Below are 10623 nucleotides of genomic sequence, written 5' to 3'. Positions count from 1 at the left end.
GGAAAGCAGAAAACCCACCTCTGGATGACACTATTCCTCCACAAAATGGGAAGCCGAGCCAGGTACAAAACAGTCAGGTCTTGTGACTGTGCCTTACTAAGGAATGTGTTTCTAGTTTGGCTTTGTCCATGCTGTTTGACCCCCACTTGTAGCTGACTGTTAATGACAGTGGCCATCTTTTCCTGATCCTCTGCAGTATGGGAACTTTCTACATGCTTCACCTCAGAGCCTCTGTGGAACAAGCCATGATGCTGGTTTCTTCTTTTTGAGACAGGGACTCACTATGCAGTTTAGGCTGCCCTTGAGCTCACTTTGTAGCCCAGGCTGGCCTCAAACTCCAACGATCCTCCTGCCTCAGCCTCAAGTGCTAGGATTACAGCATGCACCACCACACCTGTCCCTGTTCTTTATTTTGCAAAGAAAATAAAGTCCTGAATGAAATCATTCCCATTTCCTTTTAGCCAGTTAGAAGCCTGGTCCTGGTGAAGACTTGGCTTTCCCTAACCTTACTGCCCCACTCTGTAATTGCAAGCTTCCCAATGTCTTGCCTACAAAGCTGCTGCCTTGCTCATGGGTGTCCCTATGTTGCACCTCTAATTTCTGAACTTCTCAGGGTGTTAGGGTGCACTGTCATAAGGTCAAGTTCTCTCACTCCTCTACCACTCTCCTCAGGGCTGGGGGAGGACAGACATCACCCCTGCTCTTTGGTCCAGGAGGAACTGGAATCAGTAAGGAGAGAGAGCTGTCCAAGTAGGCAAGAATATGTTCAGTGGGACGGAGACCAGAGAGGCCACCAGTAAGAAAATCAAGTCAGGGGACTCCTTTCAGAAGGTTTCCACTGGAAGCACCTGGGAATGAAGTGGCGGTGGTGGGCATAGGCGACAGGACCCTGCCCAAGCCTGAGCCAGTCACTTCTTCAGGGCACCCAGGCTCTTGAGGGCTTCCTGGGCCTGCACCAGCTGCTGTTGCAGCCTCTGGCGGGTGCTGTCGCTCGAGGCGCGCTTCAGCAGGGTCTGCATCTCTTCCACCACTGCCCGGTGGCCCGGGGTGTTGTGGAAGAGCCGCACTGCCCGGTCCCCACAGGAGGCCAGTAAGCGGCCGGTGACATCAAAGGCCAAGTCGGCGATACACTCCCCATGCACCTGTTCAAAACTCTCTTCTTTCTCACCACGCCGCGTGTTGTAGAGATGAATGCTGGTGCCGCTGGCCAAGGCCAAGACGTGGGTGTCAGGGGAGAGTGCCAGGCGGCATGGCATGGTGCTCGCCTCTTCAAAGCGGCCTGTCCTCAGCAAATAGGGGTCCTGCTGCTTCTTGTATTCTACATCAGTGTCCCACAGTTTCCATGTGCCGTCCTTGGACACAGAGGCCATCCTGCAACACGGGATATCACAGCTTGAGCCCCAACTGCACTGTGGCAGGGAAGCCCCTGGGACGGCCTGTGGGACTGCAGCCAGCGATCCCACGGCTTCCTGTAAGGGCTAGGTGCCCCACCCCCTGCACACCCCAGCACCCACAGGCAGAAGAGCCCTGGAGGAGCTCACGGTGCTCCAGGCACTCACCGCCGAGAGTCGTTGGAGAAGGCAAAGCAGTGGACAGCCGCCGAGTGGCCCTTCAGGTCAAAGGCTCGCACGACATCCTGGAATTCTCCCTTCTTGCCAAAGCAGACTTCCCAGACCTTCACATCTGGGGTGAAGCCACATGAGGCTACAAACCTGCCACAAGACCCAGCATCCTTGAAAACTGGACTTGAAGGGAATCTTGTTCCTTCAAACTCCTTAAACATCTTTCCTGAGAAAAAGGCACTTTTTGCAATGCTAAGGACCAAACCTAGAGCCTCGCACACTATGCAAGTGTTCTACCACTGCCCTACCCTACCGCCCAAGCTAGGCACCTGCTACCAAGCGCTTCTGAAGCCAGTCAAAGGGCCAGGGAGACAGTGTCTGGCAAGCACAAAGTCCTCAGTTTGATTCTTGGTACCAAAATCAATCAATCAATCAATCCAGGTGAAGTGCTGCACACATCTCAAATCCCAGCACTTTGGGAGGGTGAAGCTGAAAGGCCACAAGTTCAAGACGAGGCTGGGCAACTTATTTTTTCTTCTTTCTTCTTTAAATTTTTATTTATTTATTTATTTGAAGGATATTTGGTGTGTGTGTGTGTGTGGCCAGCTCTGCCTACCCTGGGGGCGGGGTTGGCACAGCATGTGGTGCTAGGGATCAAACCAAGGTTCCTGCGCATTTGCCTAAGCTTGCCTAAGTAGGCTCTTTAGATAGCTGAGTTATCTTGTCGGTCCATGTATTTATTTGATATAGTATCTCATTATGCAGTTCAGACTCGCAGTGAGCCTCCTATCTCAGCCCCCTCAGTGCTGGGATTACAGGTGTGTGCCACCACACCCTGTACTGGGACTGGCATAGTGTGCCCAGGGTTCTGGGGCTGGTCCAGCACGTGATACCAGGGATCGAACTTGGGTCCTTGCACTTGGGCAACTTACTGACTCAGGGAAGAGTCTGATTTGAAATAAAAATAAGGAGCTAGGGATGTAGCTCAGTGCAAAGACCCTGAGTTCAATCCTCAGTACTGAAAAAACAAACCAGAATATACCAAGTACTTCTGTATATGTGACCTCCTAGCTTGTTCTAAGATATACAGCACCCAACCTTATCCTCTGACAACTGCAGAGGAACAGACAGAGACGGAAGAGTGGCAGATGCAGGACATTCCACCACTGCAAGGGGAGAGCCGAGGCCTGACCTAAGCATTCCAAGGCCCCTCTCCACAGACGGCCTCTCTGCTCTGTACCCACTGCAGGCCCAACTGTGCCCTGTGCCCAGTGCCCTACCCACTCCCTCACCTGCTGCAAGGGGATATGGTAGCGTAGGTATTGTTCATCTGATTGGTGTTAATGGTGGACAACACCTGGCCCTTCAGATTCCAGATGAGGACAGTTGTGTCACTGGAGACTGTCATGATGAACTTTCCTAAGGGAAGGGGAAGGATGTGAGCTGCAGGCAGCAAACTGACCAAGTGACATTCCCCAAAGAGACATTGATAAAGCCTCTGCTGTCCAAAGTCCCCATGATCCCCTCCCAGGCCAAAGGTTACCACAGATAAGGACTGGGCTGAAGACTGCAATTTCTCCCAGAACATGTGGTAGCCCTTGGGACTTCAGGAAAGGACAGAGCTGGGCTGCTCAGAGCCACCATCCCTTGGTCACACTGAAGCCCAACAAAACCCACAGACTGCAAAGACTCACTTGGCAAACACACCTCATCCGGTTTTCTCATGCTGTGGGCATTTCCACCCTCTGAACATCTCTCACCTGTGTCAGCAATGGCAATGTTGATGACAGGTGCCTTGTGCTTTTTAGGAAAGTCCTCTGGGGTGGCTGTGAAGGTAAAGCCTCCATCTTCTCGCTTAGTCATCTTAAAGACGCGGAGAGTGTCCCCATTGGCCAGCCAGACGATGAAGGCCCTAGAGACAGAGCAGATAAGACATCCTTTCTCTTAGACTTAGAGGCTGAGGGTTTCAGGCCCCGTGCTCGGTTTCTTTTTTTTCTTTTTTGTATTTTAGGGCAGGGTCTACAGGGTGTTCAGGGTCTTACTACTAGGTCAGACTCGTAGTAATTCTCCTGTTTACAGCCTCCCAAGTGCTGGGATTACAGGTGCACGCTACCACGCCCAGTGTCAATCACTCTCAGAGGGCCACGGGGTATCGAACCCCTAGCCCCTGTTCCTGCTTGCAGGTGCTTTAATCTGCTGAGCCCTTGTGCTCCGTTTCTAGGAAAAATCAAAATCTCCCTTCACACCCTATAGAATAGCCTTACAATGTAACATCCCGGCTCAAAATATCTTTTTATTATTATTTTTTTTTCTTTTGGCGAAACCAGGGATTGAACTCAGGCCCTTGCACTTGCCAGGGAGGTGCTTGTTCTACTGAGCCATCTCCCCGGCGCCCTCCAGCTCAAAATATCTTAATACTATTAAAAGGCACATTCTCTGTTATCTCACCACTCTGGGAGGCTGAGGCAGAAAGATCAAAAATTTGAGACCAGTCCTACCAACTTATTCAGTGATACCTTTGTCTCAAAATAAAAAACAAGCCAGGCATGGTGGCCCATACCTGTAAACCCAGCATTCAAGAGGCTGAGGCAGGATTGCTGTGAGTTTAAGACCAGCCTAGGCTACAAAGTGAGCTCAAGGCCATCCTGAACTGCACAGTGAGACCTCATCTGAAAAACAAAGAACAAAAGAAAAAAGAAAGAAAGAAAAGAAGGAAGGAAGGAAGGGAGGGAGGGAGAAGGTAGGCATAGCTTAGTGCAAAAGCACTGAGTTCAATCTCCAAGAAAGAAAGCAAAACACAAAAAAAAAACCCCAAAGGATTCTCAGTGCTTGGCTCCTTTAGCTTTTCCCTAAGGTTCTAAAAACTCTCAGGGCTCCCAAGACTCATCTGGAAGCCTGGCCTTGGAAGCTGCTGGGTACAAGAGAGCTTCAGCCCTGTTTGTGTGCTGTGCAGTGCGACAGCCCTCCAGGAAGCTGCAGGCGGTGTCCGTACTACCTGGATGTTCTCTTTCTCTCCTTCACTGAGACCCTGGGCCTTTCCTCACTCCCCCAACCAGATCCCAGATGGCCAGAAGCTGGGGCTGGGCTCCTGCAGGCAAACCTGAGGCTCCTTCCTGTCCCACCTGCAGTCAGGGCTGAAGCGCACCAAGGTGGCGTGGTCCAGCTCCACGTTGGCTCGCATGCTGCGGTGTTCCCGCTGCAGGAAGTCCTTGGTGCTCCAGATGCGGACGGTGCGATCGTCCGCACAGGTGGCCAGATACTTGCCGTTGCTGCTGAAGTCCATGCATGATATGTTCCCGCTGTGGCTCTGGGTAAAGGGTGTGGGAAACATGAGCAGACAGCGCAGCCAGACCCGGGAGCCCCAACGTTAGGGATGCCGGGCCCTGCTGCATGGGTGCTCAGCCAGCTGAGGGTGGCCTGGGCAGATGCGGCACTGACTGTGGCCGGAGGCAGGCGGGTCTGAAATGGCACAGATGATGACAAAAGCAAAGGACAGCAGGCGTGTGTGCCATGTGTGTGGACCCACGGGGACGCTCATACCTTCAGCGCGGCAGCCAGAAGGCGGTGGGTGAAGTTGTGTTGCTGAGGCTTCTCCTTTCGAATCCGCTGCTGCTGTTTCTGCTTCTTGGATCCTGGCTTCTTGGGTCCATTTATTTTTTGGGCTATAAGGAAGAGCGACACCATTCATCTACTTGCTCACTTATGAACACTACCTGTGACTCAGCTGCTCCCAACCAGGGGGACAGCAAGACATGGCTCATGCTAGAGGCGAGAAAGCCTGTGATGTGGGCAAAAATGGAAGCTTCAGAACTGGCCCAAGGCCTGGATATGATAGTACCCAGCTGGAGGAGGCTGCTCCCCGCTGGACCGCAGTGCACCTCAATGCATTGCAGGACAGGCGCCCTGGGGGCTGACGCAGCATAGACAGGGGAACAAAGCGCACTACTAAACAGGTAGCCTTGGAGGAGTAGTTGTTCCAGGTCTTAGTTTCCTTGAAGAGTGACCCAGATAACTCGACAAGATAATACATACAGAAAGGGCCCAACACAAGCATTAGAAGCTGAAGGCCTCTAGGAACTCTGCATGTAGTTTGAGCATTGACCCTGTGCCAGCAATGGTGCCCATCACTTTTGCACAAAATACCTGAGACTCAGGCGGGGGGAGTGGCACAGATGCTTCCCAAATCCTACAGGAAAGAATGCCTGTCCCTGTGCACAAAGATGGCCATGGTCTGGCCCTGCTCCCTCCTGGCCTTTGAGTCACACCAACAGCAGTTTTAGGGTTTCCTGCCTTCAGGAGTTTTGCCTCTTTCTCCCTTAGCTTCCTGGCAAACTCTTCCAACATCCCTGTCCTTCAAAACCCCATAACACATGCTGGCCATGTAGCTCAGAGATAGGGAGCCTGTCTAAGACATGATCCATCCCCAGCACCCAACACCTAAAAAACAACAACACAAAAAAAACCGTTTCCTTCTCTGAAGATTTGTATGACTACTCCTCCCCAAAAGCAGGGATCTTGTTTCCCGTTTCTAGTGCAGACCTTTCTGTGAAATGAGTTACACTATTTTGCTATACCAAAGACTGAACCCAGGTACTTTGTAACAGCTACATCCTCACTGCCTCTTTTTGAGATAGGGTCACTAAGTTTCCCCAGCTGGGCTCCCAACCTGAGACCTTCCTGCCTCAGCCTCCTAGAATGCTGAAATACAGGCATGCGCCTTCCAGGTGCATCGATTTTTCATTGCATTTTTACAGGATTCTGTAAAATTCTTTCACAGATTTAGAATCTCAAGGCACAATTTAGTCCACTTCTCCACTGGACTCATTCAAAGACCCCCCCAACCCTGTCCTGGGGTAGCAAGTACTCCGAGAAGCCCTGTAGAGCGCAGGAGGCTGCAGCAGTCCCGGGCACCGAGACCCCTGGTTCTGCTCAGCCAGACACAGGGTGCGGGGCAGCACCACACCTCTGGCGGGAAATCGTTCAAACAGAAGAAACAGGCCCAGGAGCCAGCGTCCCCGCGTCACCCCTGCCCCGCAGCGGCCCCACGTACCTACAGGCTGGCTGCCGTTCTCTCCCTCGGCGCGCAGCCAACCTCGCGCCACAGCCGCTGTCACTATCAGGGCCAGCAAGCCAACGAACAGGGACAGTACCATAATCTCTGACATTGCCTGGAGCTCCATCGTGGTCAAACAGCTGCCACCTCAGCCCACGACGACGTAGCGGCGTTCGTACGTCTCCACGCACAGGGGGCGGGGCCGACCGTTAGCGCGCTGCGACGAAGTGGGCCCAGGCCGTTGGGGCGTCCTGAGGGGCGGGGTTGGGAGGGAAGAGCGCCACCACAGGGGGCGGGGCCTAGCCTCGGTGTAAATTGAGTGTTATTGGCTCCTCCTTGTGGGCGGGGCGTGGACCGCTGTCCTTCAAGACGTGGCCCGGTCGTTGGTTGGTGTATGCTGAGGGGCGGGGCCTGGCCATTGCTGGGTCCTCTGGCGTTTAGGGTCGCCTCTCCTTGAATAACTCACTGATAATAGTTTGTCAAAGGTTTTCAGAGCTGGGTATGGTGGCCCACACCTGTAATCTCAGTATTTGGGAGGTTGAGGCAGGAGAATTGCCACGATTTCGGGACCAATCTGAGCTATATAGTGAGTTCAAGGCCATTTTGAAGTACAAGGCAAATAAATTAACAACCAAAGGTTTTCTCCCAGTATCACCACCCTGGATCTTTTCCAGGAAGTAGAGCAGGGGCTGTGATTACCTTATGACAGCTGGGAGTCTTGCCATCCGCAGGGGACAGGCAGATGAGCAGAAAGGGAAGGGCAACATCGTGCAGAGGCGGGGCGGGGCCGAGCTCGCGGGGTTGGGCCTGGATTCCGGCCTCACGGGGCTCCTCGCAGGGATCCTTGGATGGGCCCTTGTGTGGAAAGACCAAGGACAAAGAGAGGACCGGGACTCGGGTGGCCTGGGGTGTGGAAGGGACATTGAAAAGTTCATATTGTTACTGTTCTGGGGATGGAACTCAGAATCTCCTGCATGCTAGGCAAACATTACACGGAACTATGCCCCAGTCTCTGAAAAGTTGGATTTTTTAAAAAAGTTATTTATTATTAATCTTATATGTATTTTTATTTTTATTTATTTACTTATTATATATAGTCTTACTATGCAGTTCAGACGCGGAGTTATCCTCCTGTCTCAGCCTCCCAAACGCGGGGATTACAGGCGTACACCACCACACCTGGTTTCAGCTGGCACTGCACTCCCAGGGTTTAGGGGCCTAGCACGTTATGCGGCAGCAGGGATCGAACTTGGGTGCTTGAGCTTGCCAGGCAGATGCTTAAACCACTGAGCTATCTCTCCAGTCCTTATTTTATTTTTGTCTTTTTTTTTTTTTTTTCAGAGATGGGGATTAAACTCAGGTCCTTGAGCTTGCCAGCAAGTGCTTATTCAACTGAGCTATCTCCCCAGCCCCGTTATTTTTGTCTTCTTGAGACAGGCTTTCCATATGCAGTTCAAGTTAGCCTTGAGCTCATTTTGTAGCCCAAGCTGGCCTCGAACTCACAACAATACTCCTGCCTCAGCCTCCTAGGTGCTGTGATTGCAGGCTTTTCTGTTGGTACTGAGGACTGAGCACAAAACTTACTCTGAGCTACATCCCCATCCCCCTTTATCCCCAGCCCCTTTTAATTATTTATTCATTTATTTATTAGATATAGGGTCTCACTAAGTTGATAAATTGCCCAGATTGGACTCAAACTCTAGATCCTCCTGCCTCAACTTCCCAGACTGCTGGGGTTATAGGCATGCACCACCATGTCCAATTATTTATTTATTTATTGGTATGGTCGATTGAACTCAGTACCTTGTCCTGCCAGGCAGATGCTTATGCCACTGAACTATCTCCCTGGCCCGAAAAGATTTTTAACAACAAAATTATTTTAAAATTAGTTATAGACTCACAGGAAGTTCAAAACTGAAGAGAGGGTCCATGGGTCCTTGTACTCGGTTTTCCTCCATAATAATGTCTTGCAAGCATGTAGAATATCACAACCAGGACCCTTACATTGATAAAATCTCTGCAGAGGGAACCAAATGTCATTTGAAAAGACCTATTCTGAGAGACTGACAGATTCAGGATTTTTTTTTTTTTAATTATTATTGTCTTTTTGAGACAGTTTCACTAAGTAGTTCAAACTAGTCTTGAACTCATTCACTTTATAGTCCAGGCTAGCCTCGAACTGGAATCTCAGCCCTCTAAGAGGCTGAGGAAGGAGGATTTCAAGTTGAAGCTCAGCCAGGGCAATTTAGTAGCCCACGTCAATTTAGCAATTCCCCCTGACAAAATGAAAACTAAAAAAAAAGGGCTGTAGATTTAGCTTAGGCCTAAGGCTCTGGGTTCAATTCCAGTACAAAAAAAAAAAAAAAAAAAAAAAAGGCTCTGAGGAAACTGGCAGTTCAGAGGTTGACTGACAGACAGACGGACACACCCACCATCTGGGGTGAGGAAGCAGATACAGTCTGAACAAATGGCGTGGCCTCACTTCCTTCCCTTTTGTCTTTTTCTGGGAAACTGGCATTGACTCAGCTGTGGGTATAGGGTGGAGAGGGCGAGGAGTGGGTGTCCAGAGCCTCCCAGGCCTTCTCCTCCCTAATTTGCTATTTAGAACCACAGACAGACCCAGCCATGAACCCTCTTCCTCCAACACTCAGAGACAAAGCTGTCCTATGTGGTTCAGGCTGGTCTTGAGTCCAGGCTGGTCTCAAACTTGAAACTATCCTCCTGCCTCAGCCTCCGAAGTGCTGGGAGGTACTTTTCTTTTTTGAGACAGGTTCTAGCTACATAGTCCAGGCCGACCTTGAACTCACTGTGATCCTCCTGCCTTAACCTCTCCCGTGCTGGAATTACAGATGTGTGTGTGTGTGTGTGTGTGTGTGTGTGTGTGTGTGTGTGCTGAAATTACAGGTGTGCCACCACACCAGGCTAAAGCAGTACTTTTAAGAAAAGTTCCTTTTCCAAGCATTTCACACGTGACTTTTATTGATCCAGGAGCTTTGTGTTTCACTGGAACTTCTCACAATTCATAAAGGCAGAAGCTCACGGTGACTTTCCCAGAGTCAGATGGGTGGAGATCAGACCTGGAGGTGCATGCAGGCCTGCCACCAACCTATGAATGTGGGGCAAAAACAGTCGCCCTCCTTGCACAGCTCAGGCCAGCTACAAAACTCTTCCACACTGTGAATTCAGTTGATTTGATAATGACTGCTAACATGATGACATTAGGCATGGTGGCTCCTGCCTGTGATCCCAAGCAGGCTGAGGCAGGAGAGGGGCCTTGAGTTTGAAGCCAGTCTGGGTTCCATAGTAAGTTCAAGGCCAGCCAGGTCTGCATATTAAAGAGAAAAAACAAAAAATAGCCAGGAGGGCTGGGGGGGTGGGGATGTTGCTCTGTAGTAGAATGCTTGTTTGAACGCATGCAAGACTCTAGGTTCAGTTCCCAGCTGACACCAAGCGTGGTTCAGGCCAGCTGGGTGGGTCAGGGAAGGAGGACTTGGCTGTAGCTTCCAGGGTGGGCAGAGCGGGTGGAGGGATTCCACATGGGGAAAGTGAGCCACAAGCAAGGGTATAGGGTACAAGCAGTTTAGGGACGCACATGCTTAGACTTCACCCCAGAGCTGCTACTCAGAAACTTTCCAGGCGCAGCCCTGGGATTCTCTCACTCGCCCCTGCCTTGTTCCCCTGCCCATCTGAGCACATTCTGCTTCCCAATATTTATCCTCACTGTGCTCTTTATTTACTCTTTGGGTTTCTCACACAAGAGAAGGTGCTGTTGAAACTTGTGTGCGATTTCATGTAAGATTATGCAAGTGCATCTGTTTTCCTACAAAACACTCATTTAATCCTTCTTTCTGGCAGAATAATACTCCATTGTATATCAATACCATACTTTATTCCTTTGTCAACCATGTCTGGGCTGTTTCTAAGATTTAGTTATTGCAAATGGTGTTGCTGTAATGCCGGGAGTGGTGGCACATCCCTGTAATCCCAACCCTCGGGAGGCTGAGGCAG

At 50.8% G+C, this 10623-nt stretch overlaps 1 protein-coding gene across 1 annotated transcript; it reads right to left on the bottom strand.

Annotated features, from left to right (window-relative positions):
• Nucleotides 1–359: 359 nt before the first annotated feature.
• On the bottom strand, nt 360–6782 carry Tbl2 (transducin beta like 2). The gene is made up of 7 exons (XM_004630432.2): nt 6613–6782; nt 5103–5224; nt 4685–4869; nt 3323–3474; nt 2855–2981; nt 1560–1712; nt 360–1371 (listed from the first exon to the last, which is right to left on the bottom strand). The coding sequence occupies exons 1-7, from the start codon at nt 6740–6742 to the stop codon at nt 909–911; spliced, it is 1332 nt and encodes a 443-aa protein (XP_004630489.1). The 5' UTR covers nt 6743–6782; the 3' UTR covers nt 360–908.
• Between the last annotated feature and the right edge of the window lie 3841 nt (nt 6783–10623).

Source organism: Octodon degus, unplaced genomic scaffold, assembly GCF_000260255.1.
Source record: "Octodon degus isolate 3935 unplaced genomic scaffold, OctDeg1.0 scaffold00035, whole genome shotgun sequence".
NCBI lineage: Eukaryota > Metazoa > Chordata > Mammalia > Rodentia > Octodontidae > Octodon > Octodon degus.
This window is presented reverse-complemented; position numbering and strand designations above follow the sequence as displayed.

What these genes read in the sequence shown, in the direction of transcription:
- Tbl2 (XM_004630432.2), bottom strand. Translation starts at nt 6,742, where the DNA reads ATGGAGCTCCAGGCAATGTCAGAGATTATGGTACTGTCCCTGTTCGTT. An exon ending in CATTGCCATTGCTGACACAG is followed by an intron (nt 2,982 to 3,322) that starts GTGAGAGATGTT and finishes CCCTTCCCTTAG; the next exon opens with GAAAGTTCATCATGACAGTC. An exon ending in ACCATATCCCCTTGCAGCAG is followed by an intron (nt 1,713 to 2,854) that starts GTGAGGGAGTGG and finishes GTCTTGTGGCAG; the next exon opens with GTTTGTAGCCTCATGTGGCT.